The sequence below is a fragment of the Galleria mellonella genome, unplaced genomic scaffold (assembly GCF_026898425.1).
Source record: "Galleria mellonella isolate WM207_F2 unplaced genomic scaffold, CSIRO_AGI_GalMel_v1 utg146, whole genome shotgun sequence".
Lineage (NCBI taxonomy): Eukaryota > Metazoa > Arthropoda > Insecta > Lepidoptera > Pyralidae > Galleria > Galleria mellonella.
Genome location: NW_026441999.1, coordinates 7,364,681 through 7,391,973, shown reverse-complemented (window position 1 = coordinate 7,391,973; position 27,293 = coordinate 7,364,681). Strand labels below are relative to the sequence as shown.

Below are 27,293 nucleotides of genomic sequence, written 5' to 3'. Positions count from 1 at the left end.
TCATAGATAAAATAATTGCTGCAGATGTGACATATTTTATTTGCAACTAAACTAAATATAGGTATGAAACAATATGTTCAATTTTAACTTGGTGTTATTAAGTCCTTATTATTAAGGTCCCAGCATGGAATAGGTCACCCCTTAAATTTCCTAAAACACTCAAGTTTCCATCAAAATTAATATATTGTTTAATATTCCTATTTGTATATTTGTATTTGTGTATCTCATCCAATTTTCCACTTTTAAGTTCTCATTATCTGTATTTGTCACTGTTTGATGTCTTTATATATAGACAGATAGATACTCTTTATTGTTTCCTCCAAAAGATTACAATAGTAAACTTATTATAGATATAAACAATTACAAGAAATGTTCACACTGAGAAAACAATGGGCGACCTTATTGCTAAGAGCGATCTCTTCCAGTCAACCTATATATATATATATATATATATATATATATATATATATATGTGTGTGTGTGTGTGTAACTAATATTGTAATTGTAAATACTAATAAAGATATCAATGTAATATATATTGATCATTTCTAACAATATGGATGAGTTCACCACACTTTGGCATGCTGAAGTATAAATAATATAGATAAGCAGGATACAGACATAATATCTGAGTCCTCAGGAATGGCAACGCGTGGAGAGTATCATGGGCGAAACAGTATACTCTACTGTAACCACTTACCATCAGGTGGGCCGTATGCTCGTTTACCACCTCAGTGTTATAAAAAGAAATCTATTATATATATTCTGAAAATTACGATGTTTTCTCTTATGATAATCTCTTCTCTCTTTAGATCTCTATAGATAGTGTGAATTAATGGGTCCCCCTCATTATTACCCTATTTAAAATTCATATTAAAAATTTATCTTCCCCGGTGAACTTTATTTATTATGGATGAGTCAATTTGCGTCCGAAACCGTACCTTCGGGACTGTTACACGCTACGTTATTCACTGACTTGACGCGAGAGTTGCATTCTCCCATGTTTTAATCTCTTTTATGAATTTAATTTAATTTGTGTTATATATAACCTTTAAATTAAAGATTTATTATCTATTTGCCTTTTTTATTTATTTTTTTTATCGTGGGGAAATGTATCATGCAGACCCATACGCCCCGGCGGAGACGTATGGGTACTGCCGGACTCCTACCGGCTAAAACCACCACGGCATCCCTCGCCGCGCCATAATGTTGGGGACCCGGATGCGATTATCTATTTGCCTACTCTAACGGGAGGCGAGCGTGACATATATGTTTGTATGTATATATTTATCTTCGTTTTGAAGTTTGAAAATAAGCATTTTTATCTTTCAACTAACCTCAAAAATAAAATGGTTCTCAGTTCGCCTGTATTTTTTTAGGTTTCGTAACTCCCTCAGTTCTAAACCGTTTTGGAAAATTCTTTTTTTTTTTTAATGAAAGGATATACTTACAGATCGGTCCCATAGAAATTTTATCAAAATCCGTTCTGTAGTTTAGTTTTTAAATCAAAATAACATTTGTAACAATTGAAGTCTAGTTTTTGTGGAACGCAATCTTTAAATATAATCAATATGCTTTTGTCTATATTTCCAAATGGAAGTATTATTTATTATTTAATATAAATATGATTGATAAATTGTTGTAAATAGCAGGATGCAGTAATAAAACATATATGTATTTGAGATATAAAATAATAAGTTTAATGAAAAAAAAATACGCGACATGTCTTATAAAAATCTGACATAGAACAAACTTAAAAATAATACATTGTTCTAAAAAAAAAAAACTTAGTGTCAACAGCCAGTATTAAAACTTCAACATAAATAAACTATACTATTATATAATATACTATATAATCCCAATAATTGAAAAAGAAGTAAGAAATAAATTATTTGAAATAATACACAGAAAAAAACAAAAAGCTAGTAAGGAAATACGAGTCGGAATATCACATTGAATGTAATGTAATGTAAATTGGACTCTATTTTCCGCGCTTAACATCTAATTTGGGCCGTTGTGCGTATGAGTCGTGGCTAGTACAGCCAACCTAGCTCCGCCCAGAAGCGCAGAAGCTTCCTGGGATCTTCACAGGCCTCACGGAGCGACCTCACCGTTGCGAGGATTTCTTAACGTTGATGGGCCACAGCTTCACATTCCAGTATTACGTGAGCAGCCGTTTCTTATCTAATATCACATTGAAATACAACGATAATTTTTTTATAAATATATATATATATATATATAACAAAATACGATTAATATTTATTTTTAAAGACGATTAAATAGATAACTGATTTAATTAAATTTTCATTATGTATTCATAAAGATAGTATGAATAAAACATTTAAACAATGACTGTTTATCGTTAAATAGGTTATACGCTTGTTTACCACCTTTGTGATATAAAAAATTGGCCGCTCACGAAGTCTCGAGTCGTGTCTGTATATTTATCATAGTATAATCTATGATTTGTAATCTCAGATAACAATCTCTAAAGTCATACATATCTCTCATGCATACTAAACAATGGAGGTTAAATCTTATTAATATAAATTGTTTATATTTCCTGATAAATAATTTCGGAATAATTTACGCGTATACCCATTGATCCATAAAAACTAAAATCTACACAAAATCTATAGTTTGTACCTTAGGTATTCAAATGTTCTGTCACTTTCTTTCAAATTGGGACTTTAGCACGCTCAGATTTTTCAAAAAGGATCTGACTGTGTTTCGGTTTGAAGGGTTTTTTTAATGGGTGATAATGGTATGGTAACCCCGCCTGCGCTATCGGTATACGCTGGCGGGGTACCAGTGATAGATGACTGATGAGGATGAAAGCAGGCCAGTTAGCCCATCCTAACGAATTCAACTAGATTTAGCCACGATGGTTTCCAGGGGGAACCACGTGGAGGTCGACCTGACAGGGTATATTGCTAGTAATAGGGCTATTTGACCCCATTACTAATAATCCCTTTTTCCCTCGGTTTGAAGGTTGGGATAAGCAGTAAATTTACAGGACATAGAGAAATAACACTAGAGTCCTCACAAATGGCAACGCATGGGGGGTATCATGGATGAAACAGTATACTCTGTTATGTCCATGGTGCTGCTCATGTCTGTAGACGACGGTTACCACTTTCCATCAGGTGGGCCGTCAGCTTGTTTGCCATTCTAAGTTGCATGAAAAAAATAAGATACATACTACAATATGAACAAAAAAGATATTTCCCAATGTCGGTCGTTACATATAAAGTTTTGAACGTTATTCGGAGTTATTATTGTTTTATTGTTAACGTAATAATTACAATACGCAACGTTTGTGACTCAAATTTGGAGGTCACGCGTTTGGTTCCGCGTGATATTTCCCATAAAGCGCTTTTGTTATGGCACTTTAGTATTTGCCCCCCAAAAGTTCCATGCAAATCTATTTAGATCTGTATGGTGAGATATGGCTGTGAAATTACAGCGTACGCAGTCATAAATAACACCTCAGTCCTCAGGAATGGCTATGAATGGTCTTTTGTTATTTATTATATGTATATTTAATCGAAAATCTTGCATAGCAAGGCTGTTGGTTTTATATTGATTTTTATCATCATCATATCAGCCGTTATATGCCTCACTCATAAAATGGGAGGTGTTGCCAATAGTTGCCACGCTTGGCAGGCGGTTGGCAACCGCAGTTAGGCTTTGGTGATATTTTGAGAGGGACGTTGCTGTCCATCTCTCGATCCTTAAGCCTCATATTAATTTTGTCTTAAATTATTATTATTGCTATGACTGTGAATTAGTGTTATTAACATAACTTATTTATATATATTTTTTAATAAAAAAGTATGTGAATAGTTTCTACCTGAATTTTATTATTGAGAATCCATCTCTCATGTTTTATTGTTGTATCCAGTATGATATATAAAGACATGGGTATTTCAATCCTTCTGTTTTATTGTTTCAGGACCTAATTCCAGTTCAGGACACCGAATCTTATTTGTTGAAGACACAAAACGCTATAACAAATCTACAAGCGAAGATCCAATCGTCAAGGACTAACAATTTCTCGAACATTCCCTCCCAACTCACCTCCAGTCTCATCAGCGAGAAAACAGCTGTCTCCCGGCTTCCTGTGTCACAACTAAGTAGATCTAACTCATTGAATTATCGTCTGAGAAGAAAAGACACTTCCAACGACAGTAGCCCACTGAGAAGTCCAGGACATTACGTCATAACGGGCTCTTCGAAAATTCCCGAAAGCACCAAAATACTCTTGAATGCTGCGTCAAGATCTTTAGACACCGAGAGGCGGAGAAGCCGCGATTCCAACATGAACAGTCCTTGTTCTGAGAGAGGCCTTCTAAGTAATAGTTCGGACGATAAGACACTATCAAATAAACCGCCATACGACGTCAATACGTTACTGTCGCCTGCAAGAAAAGCACACACGCGTCACAGAACGTTCGAAGGTAGAAACACACCGGAATTCTGCACGGATGCGAATAACGCGAATCAAACTGTAAGTCTAAAGACTGTACTCAAGAACAACGCCTTAGATTCTAAGTATCCGAGGATTGATCAAACACGTTGCCAAGGAGACAAGAAGCACCAAAGAGTGTTCAGTGATGGGAAAAAGCCCAACAATGTTGCGTTTGGATCCTCAATCAAGCGGTCTAGTTCTTTCAATACAGTTAATAAGAATAACAATTATTTGGATCCTAGCAGAAATGTGTTTAGGAGATCCAGCGGTCATTCAGACGAGTATAAAGATGATTATTTATCTGATGAGTCTGATAATGGTTCATTTCATAAATCGCAGGAGTTGAGGTATAAGAGGCCTGTACATCGAGGCAGGATAGACTCGCCTGATTTGAAGTCGATCGCCCCAGCGAACTCTCCGAGATGTCCTAACACTCCGGAAATGCAAAGGAAGTTTGGGCCGGGGCTTGTGAGAAACTCCGGTAGGGTGACAAACAAAGATAGGCTTATTAACACGAGGATGTCTGAGCCCCCAGTTGCAAGGGAAGACAGAGGGAAGCCGACTAACCATCAAAGTCGTAGAATATCAGAGCCAACAAGACAAGCTGTATTGAATAGGCTGACTAAATCCAGGTCGTCCACGAGGGAGTTGCCGACGAATAAAAATCAAGAAAAAGGTGAGTTGTGTAGATAATTTTCTTGTTAACTTGACGCGAGAGTTGCATTCTCTCTCTCTTTTTCTATCTCTTTCTATCTCTTTTATGACTTTTTTTTTATATAACTTAGAATGGCAAACAAGCTGACAGCCCACCTGATGGAAAGTGGTAACCGTCGCCTGTAAACATGAGCAGTACCATGGATATAACCCTGTTAATTCACTACCATATCCCACCCTTCAAACCGAAACACGACCAGCCATATAAATACTGTTTTTTTATTTACAATGGAAATAATCTTTATTCAAATAGACTTATTATTTAGGGGGAAAGGGATTGTTAGTAATGGAGACTGAGAATCCCATTGCTAGCAATATTCCGAACCAGGTCGACCTCCTCGCGGTTGTCCCTGGAAACATCGTATCCCGTTAGCGCAGGCGGGGTTACCATACCATATTCACCCATAAAAAAAAATAGACTTATTTACAAGCTCTTCTAAATTGTCAAATTTCTATGATTGTACTACTGGGTTCGAGATGTTATATGCTGAGAAAAGCCCGCAAGAAACTCAACAGTTACTCTTTTCGATGTATTATGTATAAAAAAGAAAAGTAAAATGTATTTATTACCAAAGTGAGACTTTGGTAATAAATACATTACTTACAATACTTTACCAGAGGGAGACTTCGTACAAAAGTCGATTGCTTGGGTACCTCTGTTCCATTCGTTTTTCTACCGTGAAGCAGTTGTGTTTACATGGCTGTGTTTCGGTTTGAAGGGTGGGATATGGCGTGAATTTACTGAGCACAGAGGAATAACACCTGAGTCCTCAGGAATGGCAACGCATGGGGGGTATCATAGGCGAAACAGTATACTCTGTTATGTCCATGGTACTGCTCATGTCTATAGGCGACGGTTACCACTTTCCATCAGGTGGGCCGTCAGCTTGTTTACCATACTAAGTTGTATAAAAAAAAGTATGTTTTTATAAGCACAGAGTTTAACATTGATTCCTACGCTAGGCTGCAAATATATTATTGCATGGCTACTGTGACAATAATTAGAATTCAGCTCTATTTATTTGTATTATTAAATGGAAAATAAATAAACATGAACAGAATGGTCCCCACAAGCAGCATCCGTTCACGAGTATGACGGGTGAGCCAGCTATCATTGAGCTAAACCATATTTTAGGTAACTCAACGGCCTGGCTTATCACGCCGCCATGTTGGAATTGTTCAATGCACAGCTGTAAAACCAACGGTGAAAGTTATATGCCATTAAGACTAGACTTAATGGTATATAACTTTTTTGCATTATATTTTAACAAAAACTTATTAACGTTAACTGTAACTAGTTCGTACGACAGTTTATTTTTATGTATATCTCTCTACCGTTAGTCTGAAAAAATGTGACTACAAACTTTCACAGAAAACCATGTTTTGTGATATTTTTAACCGACTGCAAAGAGGAGGTTTTAAATTCGGTTGTATACTTACTTAAAGATTGGTCTCATAGGAATTTCATCATTATCGCTTCAGTTGTTTAGTTTTAAAATTAAATTATCAGGTTGTACTGCAAATGAAGTCGGTTCTTTTTGTGGAACACAATCTTAATAAAGCTATTTCTTTTGTATATATATTTTGAGACTTTGTACAAAAGTCGATTGCTTGGGTACCTCTGTCCCATTCGCGATTCTACCGTGAAGCAGTTGTGTTTGCATGGCTGTGTTTCGGTTTGAAGGGTGGGATATGGCGTGAATTTACAGGGTACACAGGAATAACACCTGAGTCCTCAGGAATGGCAACGCATGGGGGGTATCATGGGCGAAACAGTATACTCTGTTATGTCCATGGTACTGCTCATGTCTATAGGTAACTGTTACCACTTTCCATCAAATGGGCCGTCAGCTTGTTTGCCATTCTAAGTTCTATAAAATATATAGGCTTTTCCCTATTCCTTCCATATATTTGAGGCATGTAGTCTGTGTCACTCGTTATTTTTGAAAACTTTAACTACCCGCACGAAGTCACTGGTGGTTAACAGATAAATATACAGTAAATAATAGATAAAAATATAGTAAATAATATAGAATGCCATTAGGTGTTATATCCGCTATATGTACACTTACTTATCTATATACATATGTAAAAATTAATGCCACTTTTCGTTGTAATTTTATAACTCAAGAACGGGCTCACCTATCCAAACCAAATGTTTAGACTTTGTTCGGACTATTTAGTAGATGGTTTATGTGAAGTTTGCACAAAACCGGTCGAGCGGTTCTTCATTTATCACATTTTTTGTAACAAATTAATTCAATAAATGGCGGATCATTTTGTTAATGGGGATTTTTGTGTCAATTTCAAACTTTTTTTAGGATGGGAATTGTGCTGTCAAATTGAAACTTTTTTCAGTGTTGACAGAATTGTTCAAATGTATAATATATATATATATATATATATATATATATATATATATATATATATATATATATATATATATATATATATATATATATATATATATATATATATATATATATATATATATATTTATTAAATCACTTTATACGTAGTGAAGCACGTACCGGGCCGCTAGTAATATATATTTGTACATTAAAGTTGAAATAAATAAATAATAGATAAATGATTAATAGGCTGATGGCTGTACTTGTTTAGCTAGCTATGTGGCAAGCGTATCATATTGACAATGTTTGCCGTTCACTCGCCGTTTGTGTTTATATCAAGGATAATGACTGTGTTACATGAGCAGTCGTGATGATTGCCCGCCACATAGTAGGTACAAGTGGTGATTTGCAACCAAAACATTAATAAACCAACCAACTTCGAGAACTAGGAGCGGGCTGTTAATTCGACTAGATTTTTACGCAATTCTACTGATTAAAATGCATCGATTTTGATGATTCCTTTTCTAATGGAAATAATTTATTAAAGTCTATAAACCAGAGTTAAAAAAAATCCGATTTATATATATATATATACACATATATATATATATATATATACACATATATATATATATAGATATATATCCCAGCTAAGAAAAAGAAGCAAATTTCATTCTGTAAGGTGATTACACGCTTAAAAATGTGAAAGGAATTTGTAAAATAAAATAAGTATCAAATTATTACAACACTGGGGGCAAACGAGCATGCGGCTCACCCGATGGTAAGTGACTACCGCCGCCCATGATCACCCACAACACCAGCGGCATAAATAGCGGCACCAGAATTACTTAGTGTTATTTGTTATTTATAGTGTTATTTGAGAAGTATTATTTCAATGAACAATTAAAAAAACAAGTACCTATTATTATAATAATATTATTATTTTTATGAGGTAGCCATTTTGAGAAACAATCTAAATTATTCTGAATTGTAGTGTTGCCAGGGTAAATATTTATCTTCAAAATGTTTAGTTCAGAAAACAGAAAAAAATCTATTAATATTTATCAAGATAAAAATCAATATAACATATATAACATGATATATGTATATTCGGTGATATATATCGGCGAACCCTGGTTTATACCAGGTATAGGAGTGATAGCCTCAAATGTATTGCAGGGAATCAGTGGAAGCAGGTGGCTCAAAACTGTTCCTGATGGCAGTCTACGGGGCAGGCCTATGTCCAGCAGTGGACAGATAATTGTTGAGATGATGATGATGATGATGATGTGATGATGATAAACGTATAGAATGGGCCACCGTTTCCTTTCCCGTGCGTGACGTAAGCGGCCACTAAGAAAACGTAATGGTTGAGAGGTGGGCAGCAGTGGCCAAAATTTCTGGCTATTTCGTGTATGATTGTCAAACATTTTTCTTCATACAAATCTTATTCTGGCAATAAATTACCAAAAAGAAATAGAATGTTTAAAATCGGTCCACAATTAACGGAGTAACCTGTAAAATGTTCATTACTCATGTTTATAGGTGACGGTTACCACTTTCCATCAGGTGGGCCGTCAGCTTGTTTGTCATTCTAGGTTGCTTAAAAGACTCCCCGGGACAGAGGCCCAGTGTAGAACCTCTCCCCCCCCCCTCCCTCGTTCGTTCACCACTAGCATAATTATTTCCTTCACATATAGCTAACAATATTTTCAAATCTTAATGAACGAACAACAATTACCATGTAATCTAAAAATATACAGATAAGAGTTAAATATTTTTAAATATTTACGTTATCAAATTTCAACGATTATTTATATTATTTGAAACAAACAAACAATTTATAGTTAATGATAACTACAAAATGAGGCAATTTTTTTATTGGGTGATAATGGATTGGTAACTCCGCCTGTGCTATCGGTATACGATGGCGTGGCACCAGTGAAAGGTGACGATGAAAGCACGTCAGTTAGCCCATCGTGACGGATTCCGCTAGAATTCTAGCGGAATCCGTATATAACCACGATATTTTTAAGGGGGAACCGCGTGGTGGTCGATCTGATAAGGTGTATTGCTGGCAATGGGTCAGTTAGACCCCATTACTGACAATCCCTCCCCCTCCAAATAAGGCATTACAATTGTCTTAATTTAGTCGAATTAATCAATTATTATGGATCCTTACTAAAATTATAAATTTATTATTTTTGAGTCAAGTTTACAGCTGTAGTAACTTAATAATTAACAGTATATGGCAAACAATAAGGTACCACATATAGTTAACGAAAATTGGATTAATTACAGTATAGATAATTGATAAATGTACAGACACAGTATTTCTGAACCGATACGACATCATAACCCTGAAGAAAAGAGCATATTCCTTTTGAAAGCACACCTGCAATGCCGTTGGCGTTGTGGGTGATCATGGGCGGCGGTAGTCACTTACCATCAGGTGAGCCGCATGCTCGTTTGCCCGCTGTGTTGTAAAAAAGAAACACAGGCTAAACGTCAACGCATGGGGGGGGGGGGTATCATAGGCGAAACAGTATACTCTGTTATGTCCATGGTACTGCTGATGTCTATAGGCGACGGTTACCACTTTCCATCAGGTGGGCCGACAGTTTGTTTGCCCTTCTAAGTTGTATAAAAAACAAACTACTGGTATAATTTCCCTCATGGGGAAGGCTTATGATCAGCACTGGACAGTTAATGACTGACCTGATGATAATTAAACAATCGTTTTAAATTAAGAACTGATAAATTTGTCTATTTTTTTTTTATTTTACTCATAATTAAAATAATGATTTCAGGTCAAAAGAAGCCCAGCCAGCACCGGTCGTCTTCCGCCCTCGCCACCAAAGAGATCGAGTTCTCCAACTGGAAGAAACGCTCCTCGTACGACCCCATGAAGGCGGCCCAGGAGGGCAAGCGGCGGCAGCAACTAGCCAAGAGGCAGGATAACAAGGACGCTCTAAGTTCACCCAGGTTTGTTATCAATTGGGAGGTTAATTCCCATTGCTATCAATATATCCTATCAGGTCGACCTGCACGCGGTTCCCCCGGGAAACCATCGTGACTAATAAACTAAATAATAGGCTAACTGATCTCCCTTTTCATCCGCCCCGATCATCCTTCACTGGTGCCCCGCCAGTGTATACCAATAGCACAGGCGGGGTTACCACTCCATTATCAGACATTAAAAAAAATTCACCCAAGTATGTCCCAACTTTAGATTATATAGATAGAACGTCTCCATACAAATATTTCAAGAAAAGCGGGTCAACTTTTTCATACAATTTTACGTGATAAATAGTTATGTTTGTTTCTTTTATTTATATTTCTATATTTATTTTGTCTTATAATTTTTGCATCTTTTTAAAGCGTAAAAACTATTTTTTTTATTAAATAATAAAATATAGATACTTCAGGATAAATTGTATGCGTAAGTATATACATAGAACACTGATAAAAAAAGGAGTCGGCTAATTTGACAATAGCTGACAAAAAGTTGACCCGTTCTTGAGGTTTGATGCTATATCTTCGATGTTTGATGCTGAGGACTGTAAATGGCAATAAATATGAACTAACTTAATTAGCCACTCACTGACTACTATGATACAGGTCTGCGAGCCTAGTGTAGTAATCTTTTTTATAAATTGTGTACCCGATATAGTCACGATGGTTTCCAGGGAGAACCGCGTGGAGATCGACCTGATAGATTGATAGCAATGGGAACTAACCTCCCCATTACTAACAATCCCTTCTCCAATATAGGGTATTAGGTCGACCTCTAAGCGACACCCTTTGGAAGCCATAATGTGTAATTCTTGAATTCTAATTCATTCCAGTCACTCGTCTCCGGTACATCGGTCACAATCGTTCCATACGACTAACATCGCTGACCTAGAGACCCTGGACTACTCCTCCGAGGAGGACGATCAGATGCTGGCCCTACCAGTGGACCCCATGATCACATCGACCCACTCCGACATCCTGGACTTGAGAACAAACAGAGAGAACCTGAGACGGCAGGCGATGAACAACGAAGTTGTGCTAGCCCGGGACTATATAACCAACTTCCAGGTAATTTTTCATCAGATTTTATGTCTCTTCACCACCAATCATTTATAATCTAAAAGGCCGTGGCTATTTATAAATTAGGTCATTAAAATAAGGGAGATTTGATCTGCGGATGACAGTAATATCACATGTTGTCGTGCGGTGGGGGGGGGGGTGGTCATCTAATAGTAGAAGTTGATGTCATCTTCCCATGGCTGCATCAGTTACGAGGAATTGTTAACAAAAAGGAAGTTATTCTACATTGCTAGCTTAGGTCAACCTTCATGCGTGGTGCCCCCGAAAAACCATCGTGGTTAATACCTAGTGAATTTGCTGTGATGAGTCAATTAATCTGACTTCATCCTCATCTATCATTACTAGGGGTAGGCAATATATAGCAATATCCATATATTTTAATTATAATATCTATATATTGGTCCGTCATCCAAAAAATAATATTGGGTAACAAGACTTTTAATATATTCGAAAATAGATATCCAACCGATATGGGTGATATCGAAATGGACGATATCTAAATGGGTGATGACCTTGTTTGCCATCAGTGTCCAGAAAAACCCAATATGTAGTTCAGTTTTCGATATTACCAATGCCTAATTATTACTCAATTATACCCCACTAGCATATATCCATAGCATAGACAAGTTTACCATTCTATTTTCACTGCATTAAGAAATTCACTGCATCATCACCCTTATAGTTTAATATCGACATTTTACAGGTAAATCAGCAACCAGACAAGACAAAACGCCGCGACCCCGACAAACGGAAAACATTCATAATTGACGACATCACCCCGACCAAAGACAACGTAGACTTCCTGCCCAAAAGGGACGAGGCCGTAGACAAGCGGAAAACGTTCATTCTGGACAGCGATACGAATTCGACGACTAACGGCAGTAGTCCGAGGAACTCCTCGATATTCAGCCACGAGAAGAATTCGCTGACGACCGGCACTAGTGACACGGAGGGCGAGAGCGGGACGGAGAGTGCGCCGGTGGTGATGCGCCACCCGGCCGGGAAGAGGGCGCCTGCGCAGGCCAAACAGAGGTAAGAAGAATGTTGTTGTTTTTTAAGCGTATCCCAAAAAAGGAAGTTCTGAATTGGTCTGAATTTATATCTATGTTACGTGATCAGGTTGTCTATTCAAAACCGATTTTCACAATTCTTTTTTTAATCGACAGGGTTTATTCCTGTTTGTAACATTTTTATTTTGTGACGATTGAAGCTTTCTTTGGGTACCGTTTTCTTTGTAGACTAAAAAACTCTTTTTCCCTAAGCAATATGTGAGAATGCGCAATATTTAGGTACAATATAATACGTACGAAATATGTCGTAACTTGTCGTTACGTTAATGATTGGAGTCACTATTACAGTCCATCGATCTTTCGACGATCTTTGGCCGTATAGTCGTACCTTACGACCAAAGAACCCCGAACCTTTGCAAGTTTATATTTATTCTTTAAATCAAGACAATTCTTTACTTGGGAACTTCTCTGTTATTGGAGCATCTTTCAGACTTCCCCATACAGATGCTCTTATATACTATTATTATTATATTCCAGGTACAGCGGTGACTATTCAATGTCCTCGTCGACGACCTCTATAAGCCAGAAGCGGCCCAAAGAGATCCAGCCTCGTTATCTCGACATATCCAAATATAAGTCAGAGAGCTCGCCCAAGAACTTCTTGCGGCGAGATCCGAGCAAGACCTACGTTGGGGTGCTGCCTAATTGTGACAGGGGTAATGTCAGTAAGGGGAGTGCACAGCACTACGAAATGGGTAAGTGGCTTTATATATTTAGAACTTCAAAAGTACACTCAAGAAATTCTTTAGGTGGACCCGAGTAAATCTTACATTGAGATGCTGTCCAACAGAAGTATTGGTCGTAACAGAGGTAACATTAGTAAGGGATTTATTATTTCAGTCGTTAACTATCCACTACTGGACATAAGCCTTCCCCATAAGGGGGATTTTGCCAGTAGTTGCCACGTTTGGCAGGTGGGTTGGTAACCGCAGTTAGACCTTTGAGAACGTTTTAAGAGGGACGCTGCTGCCCATCCCTCGCCTTGCTTTAGTCGCCTGTAACGACACCCACGAAAAAAGAAGGGATGGCCACTTTATGCCGGGGCACACACGGTGAAAGTAAGGGGTAAAAATGTCTTTAAATATTTCTAGTTCTAGAGTGTACTCAAAGGATAGTTGCTCCGCTATGACAGGAGAAACACTGACAAGACGACTGCACATCGTCATTAAATTGATAAAACTCTTTGTGTAATAACAGGTTTGAGAGTTCGCAAGAATTACTCGTGGCGAGACCCTGGTAAGACTTGCGTTTGCCAATTAAAAAATGGCGCAATACTGCAATTTGCGCAAATCAATGTTATATTTACATATTCGAGAATTTATTAAAGAAAATTTTTAGAAAAGATCTGTGCAAGATTTATACAGGGTTTATTACTCCAGCTTAAATATTTGGGTATACCCAACTGTGATAGAAGTCACGTTATTAAAGAAAGTGTACAGCACTGCTTTTACTGAGCATATTTCTAATCCAACGTGGTAAGGTGCGAGTTCACCGTCCTTACTCGAATTATAACATTACTACAATTGGCGCCATATTTGTGTTACAGAACAAAAGAAGCAAGAATTAGAGAAGTGGAAACGAAGAGCATCATACGATCCGAGAAAAGCCGCGGCGCTCGGAAAAACAAATAAAACGCCGCCAAAAACTGCCAGGTAGGTGCCTCGTTATACTATTAGTCTGTATCTAAAAATACGGTAAAAAGAGTGTACAGCTTAACTAATCTGTGATGATAAGACCGTATGATATTTCTTCTTTTGCATTAAATATTTTTAAAAAAGTTTGTTTTTGTTGCACCTATTTCGTAGAAAAAGAAAATATTTTTTTATACATGATTACTAATATTTTATTACCTTTAACATTTTTTTTTATTGTACTTTTAGTTTGATTTAATAGTATTAATAATATTCATTCCCATATGTATTATATACTTAGTAAGCCTTGGTTTTGTAAATTAATATTACATTAATATGATTTTTTTTTCGATTAACTAATTTAGGGATTGGAAAGAATAATGGTAGTTCTAACAGAACGTGTGTATTATTTAATTTTATTAACAAAATCTAACAGTTTTATTGTAAATTTTGATATTTTAGAGCGTGACAGATGTCAAAGTGCATGCAAATATGGCCAAAGTGATAAGTGGGCAGCCATCTTGTTTCGTAAGGTTAGTTACATGTCAAGTTGACAGCTGACGTCAGTAAATGTCATCTGAAGGCTATCGCACACGGTATCAAATGCTTTCGCACATTTAATATTTATTGAAGCCTGCTTTTAAAAATGGTATTACACAAAGTGGTAGGTGCTTAAAAATAGCGTAATTGGAATTAAGCACTTGCACAATGATGTACCATATTCTAACGCGACCCCTTAAAGTCGATAATACAATGGCATAATGTGATAAGGTGCGTGCAAGGTTCAGATGTGAATATATGATGAAACGACGTTGGTGAACCCTAAAATATTTTTATGTATTTTTTAAAACTTTGTTAGGCCATTATAAATGTACATGGCTATCCTCAGGGAAGAAAGAACATATCAGTTCAGTCAAAAGTACATCTTAATTTATAAAAATCCCGTATTACGATGTTCGTTCATGCTAATATCCGAAACCGAGCGATTTATTTCAGTAAAATTATGTAAAAGTGAATTGTTTGCTTCAATAAGGAAGATAGTTTTATCCCGATAAAAAATTTGCCGGTAGATGGCAGTAGGGGATAAAATGACGTTTGTCGTGTATATGTTATATAGTTATATAATATTTGCTTCAATAGATTCCTCCAATAAGTCTGAAATAATTACATATTAAAGTACAGTGTTGCCATATAAAATTTATTGAAGGCACTATAGAAGAAAACAGTTTTTTACCATTTTATAAATTCGAAAAGTAGAGGGCAGAAGTAATAAGATCAATCTTTAATCATTAACTGATTATTAATGATTGACTAGGTGTAAACCGTGATTTTGCTTGCATGAGTAACGATGAAAGGATCCTACGGTGAATATAAAGACTGCCTACAAAATAGTTAGTTTCTTCTTTTTTTTATCAATGGCAATCGGTCGCCATTTTTACGCCCATTTCTGCCAACGTCATGTATAAGAGGCTTGTAACTTGAAAATTATTTTTCTGCGGGTGTCTTATTTAAAGTATAACAACAAACAATTACGTATTGTCGCATCGCGTTCAATTTAAACTAAATGTTTCTAAATAATCCTAAGTCATAGAGTTGTTTACCCATATTTTACTAGATGACATTGTCTATGCTGTTAGGTATCATAAAGAATAGAGTGGATCAAAGACAAAATGTACCGCAATGCTTTTTGGGCGCTTTCTATTTTAACAACAGTTTACGTCTTGGTTTTTCATTTCTTTTTCGTCTTTTTTTTTTGTAATTGGCATTTTTTATATTTGAAATTTGTTACTATTTAGGGATTCGATATGTATATTTCTACGTCTTTTGAATTCAAAGCGAAAAATTGCATATTTATATATATAAATTTTTAGTATAATATGAAAAATCAAGATAAATAGCTATTTACTCTTGCTTATAGATTGTAATATAATGTTTTTCTTTAAACTTTGAATACTGCTTTTATTTGTATATACATTTACATGTTTTTTTTTTTTTTATATTTACAATATTTATATTACATGTTTTGTTTTTCTCAATAAGACTAAAAGATGTATGCATTATTCTTATAAATGCATTTTTACGATCATGATTTTTTTTTTCATTTTCTAATTGCATATTCTTTACATTATACATTATTTTGGTTTTGGTCGAACAATATATTGATAAACAACAATATGTACAGTCCATCATAAAACTTTCGTTTGGGTGTTGTTAACGTCTGGTAACATTTTACAAGCACTAAACGAAGCAGTTGTTGAAGCTAAGTATCCGTTCACACAGGACCGGCTCGGAGAGGGGAGCAGATTGTGATGGTGATCAAAATTTATTTGTAATTCATTGAAATAAGGTTTATTTTTACATTTTACTTTTTTGTGGGCTCTCGACGAAGTGAGATCTCTCCGAGCCAGTCTGTATGAACGGACACTTGATATTATGGATATAGCCGTTCAATGCCCGTATATATGTTAAATCTTAGATTATGTAGATAGAGTATAAAATGTCAAAAAATTTGTTTGCTAATTTGACGTTTTTCTTTCATTGTTGCCAGTAATTGAATAAAAATTTCCCGGACCGAGTCAGTTTTATAAATTTTAATTGTTCCATTATAATATAAATACATATACAATACATTACTTACAAATTAGTATATATACTTATATTATTTAAAAAGGTAGCCATTTTCAATTATTTAAAACGAAAACATATGTTTTTTTTATACCACTGAGGTGGCAAACACGCATACGGCCCACCTGATGGTAAGCGGTTACCGTAGCCTATGAACGCCTGCAATACCAGAGGTATTACGCGCGCGTTGCCGACCCTGAAGAAACCTCTTTACCCCCTTTTTGAAGAACCCCATGCTGTAGAAATGTATATAAATCAAAGTATTCAATAAAGATAAGCATCGTTACGGATCATTATGCACTGTTAGTCTTGTACTTTCAAGTAAATTTGTTATAATTTTGTATTATCTTTATTTTTTAATTTAATTATACAATATAATTTCTCTGGTACATTGAGTAATAAATTTACATTATGGCAACCCTATTCACGCACCCATAGATAAAAAATTTGATCTGTTTTTGGCTAAACGTTTATATGGAGACTATCTATATAATCTAAGATTGAAATTATTACCAAGATAAAAAAAGGTGAAAGCTATACTTTTCAGTTCAATCTAGTTCTTTTCTTTTGTATATTTGTCTTTTTACATAAAAATATAAATAATTTATACTTCATGCATTGTAGCATAGTATAGATGTAACTGAGACTGGTTTAATTGTAAAAAAAAGTTACTGAATCAAATGAGTTTTTGGAGTCGACACTTATCTGTGTATTAATAATACTCATAATTTTTTTTTTTTTGTGATGATTAAGTGTTTTGAAAAATTATGATCATAAATTCAGTTTTAGTGACGTACTATCCTATGACGCATGAAGCACAAGAATTGTCTATTTCAATATAACTTAATGAAACGGGTGACGTAAGGTCTTTAATTTGGTAGAATTGACTTATACCAATTTAAACCTTTGAAGGCCGGATCCCCCTACACTGCCGCTCTTGATATGGTCAGTACAAACAATCCGATATTGATTGGAACGGGACTGGATTGTAGAGTGAGTACACATATTTCTTACGTAAAAATATTTTACCAGACCGAGAGCGATAGTATGATGTGGATCCAGATAAAATCAGTAAACGGTCAAGCGGCTTAATACAAACACTCATATATTGTCTTTTGAAGGACAGAGAAAGAAGTTCTCCAATGTTTTTATTTTACAAATGTCCAAGTTACTTGATCGTCTACGAAGCTTAGGTTTAAATGAGGAACGTTGGTACTATTCTTTATCTATGTTTATATGCTTTTGGGATCTTTATATACTACATATATTTACATAATATCATACTACATAAGTCTCCGTTAATACGGAGACTTATGTAGTAAAATAAATCATAATTAATAATTATGATTTATTTTTAATTCATTCCCAGCAGTGTCCTACGTTCTCAGTCGTTCCATGGGCCCGTACTTGTGTCTACAAGTCTTCGCTACCAACCACCGCCCACGCAAATAACAGAGAACTACGACCATTCGAGCGACAACGACTTCTAACGCGACCGCTTAAAGTCGACAATACGATGGCATAATGTGATAATGTGCGTGCAAGGTCCAGATGTGAATGTATGATGAAACGAATTTGTTTGTATTTGTATTGTCTATAAATTATTCGTAATATTAATAAAATTATTTACGATAAATATCATAGTGAGGTTAGTGTTGTATCATTAGCGAGTTTAGAGTACGCCCCGTTGCGTTTGCCAGTTGCAGTTTTTATAAAGTTATCTGTCAAACATGATAGATCAGTTTTCGCGCCAAAACACCATGAACAAAGATGGAGGATTGCGTTTTGTTCAAACTTTTTTGTATGTGCAATTAGAGGTATCTTTGAATTATTGAAGAATAGCAATTTAACATTTTTTTTTTTGTATAGAATAGATATATGCTTAAGTTATATAAAAAAAAAATTCATTTTACATTATTTAAATTATAAATTCGCATGAATATTTGTGATTTTATGCAGGTTCAATTCAAATGTACCTCAATTGCTACTTTTTTTTAATTCTTATCAGTCATATTATTTTTAATTTTGACTTTTTTGTAAATTAAACGAATGGATTTTGGGGTGATGCAATTATTAGTTATTACATAATGATCTTACATTATTTCTATATTTATCGATTCGCACAAATGTCGAAGACATCTTGGAGAAGTACAGCAATGAATTAAAAATATGTTTTTTTTTATTGGATTTACTATGTAGATTACTTTTTTTTTGTAAGTATATCTCTATTCGTTGAAAGATAATGGAAATTAAATGTGATAATTATAGCGTTATTTGATATCAATAATTGTATGTCATTCTATTAAGATTATTTTCTCTATTATAAATATCCAATATATATACATTGGATGCTTTAAGTAAAGCATTATTATAAAATTTGTATTTGTATTCAAATAAATTGCTCATATCATTCATACAGCGATATAATTTAGTGTTTAGTTGTAGTTTTTTTTTTTTTTCTAAAATATATACTCTTTTTAATTTTTAATTTTGTGCAATACAATCATCACATACCTAATCCTAATACATATTCTGTGGATAAAATTAAACTTACTAAATGCGTATCATTATCTATTCAGATTGACAATTAAAAACTTGGATGTATGATTCCTGCCTTTGTCTTACAAAGAATAAAAAATTATAAAAAAATGTGTACAGTAGGTAAACTACCGCTGTAAATACTTTTCCAAGTTAAAAATGATCCTAATTTTTAGTTTAGTGACAAGTGTTAGTTGTACTGTTAAAATTGTAACAATTGAGGTGAATTGATAATCCAATGTGCGTGTTTAGTAAGTTTAGTGTTAAATGTAGCAAAGAAAAAAAAAACAATAATAATATGTATAATCAATCTAAGAATTTTTGAAATTGTTTTTTATTTATGGATTTCGTTATTTTTGTATGGGGTTAATTGGTTTTATTTATGAACTTTGTAATACTCAATGGAAATTAGATAATAATTTACTTTTCTAAAATGTTTCATAATTATTGCCTTTTTGTGTGTAATCAATGATGTTTTAATAAAAAAATATATCAATTCTGACACATTTATCATATCAGCCCCTAACAGTCCACTGCTGAACATAAACCTCTCCCTTGGGGTGGTTTACCAGTAGTTGCCATGCTTGGCGAGTGGATTAACAACCGCAGTTAGGCTTTAGAGATGTTTTAAGAGGGACGTTGCTGCCCATTCTGCGTCTTTCCTTAGTTGCCTATTACGACACCTACAGGAAGTATTAATTTTCGTATATCCTAAATGTGGTACAATATTAAAGCTATGGTGATGCAAGTTACCATTGACTCCCCGAGGACGGTGTGAATTAATTAATACCAAAATATCTTTGTAAGTGTGATGATGATGATGATGATGAGTCCTGACCGTTTACAGTCACGGTGATCACTTTGACTCCGCTATTATTAATTGTTTGCATAGAGGTCTGGTGTTGACATTGCTTTGTTCGGATGTGGTTTACATAGCCAATCTTTTTTAATAAGGGTGCCTGCATATATCGGGTATGCAAGTACACCACGGTGTACTTGTAAGTGTTATAAATACATTATTAAAATATCATTGGTTACCATTTTCGATCTCATAATTATGTACGTCCACTCGAATATTAGTAATTTGCTTAAGAAACAACGTATGTACCGTTAAATAAAAAGAATGCCTCAGATGATGATGGCGATCTCCGTGGCGTGGTGGTGAGCACGTTGCATTGCGTACATAAAAAGCCCTGGTTCGATTTCCGATCGTGTCAGTATGGGAAACAACTATTTCTGAATTGGCTCGCGTCTGCGTGTTTTGGAACGTGCCCTCAGTTACTCGTTGCTCGGTTTCACAAAAATGGTAACCTAGCTTGAGGATCAGGCGGTTAGAGTGATGGAGTGATGACTCTTGTTATTATTACGTTTAAACAAACGGCTAAATTATTTTTATTCTTACAAGCCTTTATCATTGTTATCAGAATATCCAAATAATATATACTAATTGCTATTTATATACGTTGTTTCAAAAATGAAATTTGGTTATTTCCGTCCAAAACATGTATCCAATTTTTTTTTAATTGCTGACAAATTATTAAACAAAACGCAATAATAAATTGTTTTATTACTGTTCAAAAGACTAGGATTATTATGTAGCTTTTTTAAAATAAGTCGACAGTACCCCCACATTCATATGAAATTGAAAATGTTCTACAAACCTATTTTAACTATCAGAGTATTTTGTCTCTTTCTTTCAAATTGAGAATTTGAAGCAAAAGGCAAAGTATGGGTAGCTAAAACAGGTTTATTAAAGGTTTGACTTTAAACAAAAATGGTTTAATCCTTACGTTTTCGAAATTTGTATTGTTATTAGATCAAAAGGCATAATATACTCAAATGAAACATTTACGCAAATATCCAAAAAGACTCGTACCCATGACTGTATACTGAAAAAAAAAAATAGTAGCATCGAGTTTTCCCGCGTAATTTGTATTGTTTATTGTCAATAATACACGTTAGAGTAGTGATCAGCTTTCTATGAGTTTGTACTTTTAAGAACTCGAAGTTCGATAAGATTTGTAATGCCCTTTCAATGTTTAGTGTTTCATAAAAAATATTGTTTAAAAGAAAATTAATAAAAACGATATAAAACAATTTAAACCTTATTTTATTTTTTCCTCTCCTTTCATTGTAAATTTCTGTACTTCATTAGATAAGTTCTTAGTTCCCAAAGTGGTTTCGGTGGACCCCCAGAGGTCCATGAAGGCGCGATAGGGGTCTACATTGGTGTGACAAAAAATGGGAGTTCACCTTTTACCAAGTGGCGGTGATAACAATAATAATTAATAGTGTAATAATTACATATTTGAATAATTGAAATACAAAAAATATGCTATATTTCTTTTTATTTGTACCACTCCGAATGGGGAATTTTCTAAATGAAAAAAGTGACTAGTAAGTAACCAGTAAATTATAATTATATATAATTACCAGTAAATTCACGCCATATCCTACCCTTCAAACTGAAACACAGCCATACAAAAACAACTGCTTCACAGTAAAAACACGAATGAGACAGAGGTACCCAAGCAAATTGCTTTTATACAGAATCTAGTAAGTATTGATAAAAACCTGCTTTATATTTTGCTTCGGAATGTTTCAAATACATTTTTACCATCGAAAACAAAATTTCCAGTAACAGCCTAATAACAATATTATCGCGTGATAAAAGTTTAAATCGTTCGTATATAACTTTTTAAACAATCAAGTTCATTGTTTTTGAAAATTGACAGATAATTACAATGTTGCCACACTAAATTCTGAACGATCTTAAAAAAAAACAAACATCTGTTAGATTACTTTTAATTCAAATAAAAAAAAAAGCGCAAGAAAATGCAAATAAAACGAGAGATTTACATTTATTATTAATGATTTTATTTTTGAATATCAATTACACTTTTTGTTTTATTGTTATTTTATAAATTTTACATGCGACTTCGTACTTTATATTTATGTATCATATACAAACGTGCTTTACTATTACATAGCATATATAACACACTAACTCTTTCTCATATACAAAAGGGGGTCATGGTGGATGTATTTCGACAAAACAACACCTGCGTTTTTATGGGAAACCAAATAATTTTATCCTTTTAACGTTTCGTTGTTCAAAGTATTCAATGTTTAAGAATTATTTTATATATAAAGAAAATAATCAAGGAGAATAACATTTCAGAGTCACTCGCTTCGAATTTTAAAGGAACTTTTCTTCTTTTCGCTTTTTTTCATCCGTAACTATACTTACGTCACAACCACATTTCTCTTTTTTTTTTTAATTAAAAAAAGTTTTTTTTTTAAAGAGAGAAGATTTTTTCTTCTAATTCAAAAAGAATAATTCTAAATTGAGCAACGTTACAGAAGTGACAATAAAACGTTATTCGTGAAATAAAACTTACAAGTCGTATTAATGGTATTCAAGATAAAGTATGAGTAGTAGAAAAATTACAATACGTAATTTAGATTAGACCATATACTTCTAGATACAGCGTCTATCTGCAAATATTTCACTAAAAACAGGTTACCTTTTTTTTTATTTCGTGTGAGGTAATTTCTACCATAAACAACACTACACACAAATACAGTTAGGTATCACGTGGAATGATTAAAAATGCCGCGTATTTTATTGTTTCTTTTTTTTTAAGTACGTGTCTGCCAACAGTTGAGTTGATCGTTTTAGGACCTCATTTGACATTCGACGCCCCATCTAGATGTATATTATCTATAGTTTTAGACTAGGTAGTAGAAAAATTGTCGTGACTGACAATTTTTTATAAGATTTATCTAGATCTGGCAAAGTTGTTAACTACATTTTTTATTTTAACAAAGTAATTTTGTCTAATATAATGCTCTGTGAGAAAGATTTGGTTATCAAAAAAACGACTCGACCTAGCGACGTGTGCTCCATCGGCGAAAAATAGGCCACTCCTTCCTTTTCGTCGTCGGTGTCGGAAAAGGCGATTAAAGGCGGACGAGGGATGGGCAGCAGCCCTTCTTAAAGCCTAAGTGCGGTAGCCAATCCACTTTAACCTCATACATAACATAATAGTACCAAATAACCAATAGTTGCCACACTTGGCAGGCGCATTGCAACTACAGTTAGTCTTTTGAGATGTTTTAAGAGGGACGTTGCTGTTCATCCCTCGCCCTCCCTTAGTCGCCTCGCCCTGTGGTCCCGGCATAGAATAAGGGGTGGCTTATTCTATGCCGGGACCACACGACGAACGACTGACGATGTATAAAAACTGTAAATCTAAAAATGTTTCGTTTAAAATTTAACTCTGCCAGATAATTTGACTTGCACCTATACAAATATATATGAAATTATTTGATAAAAGTGTCTTTGCAGGGGTTGATAAAAAAAAAAGTTAGTTATACATTACAAAGAAAAGTCTTTAATTTAAATTTCCCGAGCATTAGTATTTGGGATATCTTTTTGTAAAAAAAAAATTCAGCTAAAGAATAAATTTAGTTCAATGTTGTAATAAAAGCAATCATTCTATAAATTTTGTTTTGATACTTATTGATTTGATTTTCGATAATTAAATAATTCGTTTTTAATACATTTAGTACATAATTAATATAAAATAATAATAATTATTCTATTATATTTAGTTCAAGATCGCTTGAACTAAATTATCTCTACAAACTATGTTTCAATTTAATTTAGTTTGTGTGAAAATAATTTAGTTCAAAACAAACTTGGATTCGCTGAATTAGTTTTCTGTGGAACATTATTATAACAATTATAAGTCCTGATAAATAACTCGATGACAATACAACGTAATAACCATGATACCCTGTCATTTCATGCCCAATTATAATAAAATAAAAAGAAAACAAACAAAAATAAATGCGTTCTCTTTTAGGCAGTATTAAAACAAAACTGGCACTACTCTGATTGAATGAAAAAAGTAACGTTTAATATAAATTTCAAATAATTTTCGCTATAGATTCCCTTAAAATCTATCTTACAGTTTAATTAAAGCATCCACTTATGTGATAACACACATTGTATTTTTTTTAAATTCATATAATATATAATAAAACTATATTTAATAATTTAGTGTATACTCCCTTATAACGGTCGTTCTAATACAGATGATGACAATTGGTAACCAATATTTTATTTTTTATTTTTTTCCTATTAACAACAAAATTATGATAAACTGTAGTACCCGACGTACATAAAATCTTTCTTTATAACTTAACACCGTTCATTTACATATCCTATATACTACAAAAACATAACTTCTTTATACTTTTATTATAATTATTCGTGTACCTATATGTTCTTTCGGGGCGGATTTACACAAATCACTACATTTTTTTTTAAATATTATTTACAAACATTTTAAGCGTTACTACGATGTTACTATAATAATCTAGTACAAAATCATATAGTTCACTGAGAACGTGTCGCGCAATAACAAAATATTGAGATATTTACAAGATAACGATATAAATTTTACGAAATGGAAATAATTTTGTATAAGTTAACCATTTTTTTTTATATTGAACGTTGTGATGTGAAGTATAGACATATTTTAAGATATGTAAGGTGTTTGTATAAATATAACTTGCTTGTTACCGTGAAAGGTGTTAAGTGTATTCAAGTAGCATTGTGATATCTGAAAGACGTCATTTTTTAGGAATTCTACTAAAGAATGTCGTCTTTTCTGAGCCACTGATGTCACAGTGTTACTGGAATAATTTAATTTACGCGAAATGTTCTCAGGCACGTACCAACAAAAATTCAATATAGTTCATTAATTCGTTTCATTGGCCTTATATTAATTTCATCAAGATATTCTAAAAGCTGTTACCAGTGCGGTGTGCGTTTGTTTTCCACAATATGTTTAGAGTAGTATCGAAAGTTTAATTGTAGTCTCTCAAAATTCTGATTATACAACAAAAAACATAAATGCTACAAAGCGAACCATATAAAACTCTTTACAAACATTTCACAACTGAGTTCCGAGAATATCTAAAAGTAGAAAAGACTAACGGTCCTCGTATTTGTTTGAACTACCTTTCGCAAAATATTGAGCAAATTGAGCAACAATAATCGTCTATTTTAACTATAAGCGATATCAGGAAGCCATTTTCATTTTTTTTTCCTCACACAAATAAATTTACATAATCCTCCATTCATCCCTTAATAAAAACAACTTTTTGTACAATTGTGGCAAAAATACAAATGTCCCGAAATTAATTGTTATATTATATATATTATGATTTACTTCAATGTCCACACAAAAATCATCTCCTCTGTTTAATATTACAGTCGCTATTTATTAAAACGTATTATTAATATGTACACCTAAATTTAGATAACTTTATTTCCACTAATTAAAAATAGAACGTCCTTATTGGCGGCACTGGATTCTTTCATCACAACAACGTCACAGACAGTCCAACAATTTCAATAAGCAACTTTTTTAGACACCCTCGTGTTTAGGCATTTTCCATATTTGACTAAAACTAAATTGAATTCACAAAATTAAATTTATTTCACAATTTTTACTCGACCACAGTAGTGAGTATATTTTAGTTATTTTTCACTATTTCGGTTTTAGTAAATTGGTAATGTTTTAATTTAGGTATTTTGGAAAAGCAGTGAAGAGTTATCATCAATTGCCGTCGTGTCGTAGCCATTTTATACATAAAACAATAGGAAAAAAAATACATTATTAAAAAAAATCTAAGCAACATTGTGTTTAGAAATTTTTGTCGATTCTAAATTTAATAACTGACTCCATAAATTTTCCCACCTTTCATTTATCGCTGAATAGCAAAGGAATCACGATACACAGCCCATACTTGACAGGAATAAAAGTTGATGATAACCTTGCACAGCCTCAGTCAAACAATTTACTTACAAATGATTATTGTACAAGTGACTATTGTAGCATTTGTAAATATCGGTATTGTGATCCACCTAGCTAACAACGGAACATACAAAATCATGTAATTAACAGCTAATCTCAGAGTCCCCGACGCAATCGCCACCGTTGCTACCCTGTTTTATTACTTTACTCCTATTATCATTCCCGACCACTACCTCTGTATAATTCTTCTTATTCTTCTGATTTATAAGGTTCTGCGCATTGCTACCTGAACTCGACGATGCATTATCGCTATCCGCGTAGGGTACATCCGTCATAGGTCCGTTCAACAGGCTCGCAGCGGAATTAGACTGTTTTAGTTTCACTTTCTCTTCTTTAACCTCCTCTTTCAGGGTCTGCAGATCGTCTATAACGGCTTTCTTCGGATCTATTTGTATAGTTTTCGATTCTGATAGCTTATTTGGCGTAACTACATTTATATACGGGGGTAAAATGTTCATTGTAGTTAAATTCACTGAGCCACTGTTCTTTTTCAACGCGTTCAGATTTTGTTCTAACTGTGCCGCGTCTAAACATAGTGGTTTTAGTTTTGGGGCTAACTTTGGCGGGTCTTTTGACGGCCGTGCGTTGATTCGCGGTGGGTCGGGGGAGGCGATGGGGGCAGTCTTACGTTCTGGCACTAATGTGTTTTTATGGTTCGTCTTATCTATGACAGTGGAGTCGATTGCTTTTGATAATACGTTCTCCGGGGGTTTGGGTGAGGTTGGTGTAATGCTAATAAGTTTGTCGACCTGCGGGAAACAAGAGATTAATCAATTCATAATCACTTTATGTATGTAAATTTATATACTTGATGCATAATAATAACTCATTCGATTAATATACCAGAAGGAGACTTTGTACAAAAGTCGATTGCTTGGGTACCTCTGTCCCATTCGTGTTTC

The 27,293-nt window shown here is 34.1% G+C and overlaps 2 protein-coding genes across 5 annotated transcripts in view; one reads left to right on the top strand and one right to left on the bottom strand.

Annotated features, from left to right (window-relative positions):
* Window positions 1–21,601, top strand: part of LOC113523168 (uncharacterized) — a 66,095-nt gene extending 44,494 nt beyond the window's left edge. The window contains exons 3-10 of one of the 4 annotated variants that reach the window (XR_008252484.1): window positions 3,959–5,150; window positions 10,350–10,524; window positions 11,388–11,622; window positions 12,338–12,666; window positions 13,182–13,399; window positions 14,251–14,356; window positions 14,798–14,868; window positions 18,333–21,601. Coding sequence is in view for 2 of the 4 variants with exons in the window: in XM_052891764.1 (XP_052747724.1) it covers window positions 3,959–5,150; window positions 10,350–10,524; window positions 11,388–11,622; window positions 12,338–12,666; window positions 13,182–13,399; window positions 14,251–14,356; window positions 18,330–18,450 (2,376 nt within the window). In the remaining 2 variants the exon portion in view is untranslated. Of the gene's footprint in view, window positions 1–3,958; window positions 5,151–10,349; window positions 10,525–11,387; window positions 11,623–12,337; window positions 12,667–13,181; window positions 13,400–14,250; window positions 14,357–14,797; window positions 14,869–18,329 lie in introns of all 4 variants that reach the window. The other 3 variants (XR_008252483.1, XM_052891765.1, XM_052891764.1) reach the window with 3 other exon arrangements.
* A 2,781-nt stretch (window positions 21,602–24,382) lies between these two features.
* The window catches only part of LOC113513703 (tyrosine-protein kinase receptor), a 57,884-nt gene continuing 54,973 nt past the window's right edge, over window positions 24,383–27,293 (bottom strand). Inside the window, exon 29 of the mRNA XM_052891815.1 lies at window positions 24,383–27,140. Within this exon, the coding sequence (XP_052747775.1) occupies window positions 26,475–27,140 (666 nt within the window). The 3' untranslated portion in view covers window positions 24,383–26,474. The remainder of the gene's footprint in view (window positions 27,141–27,293) is intronic.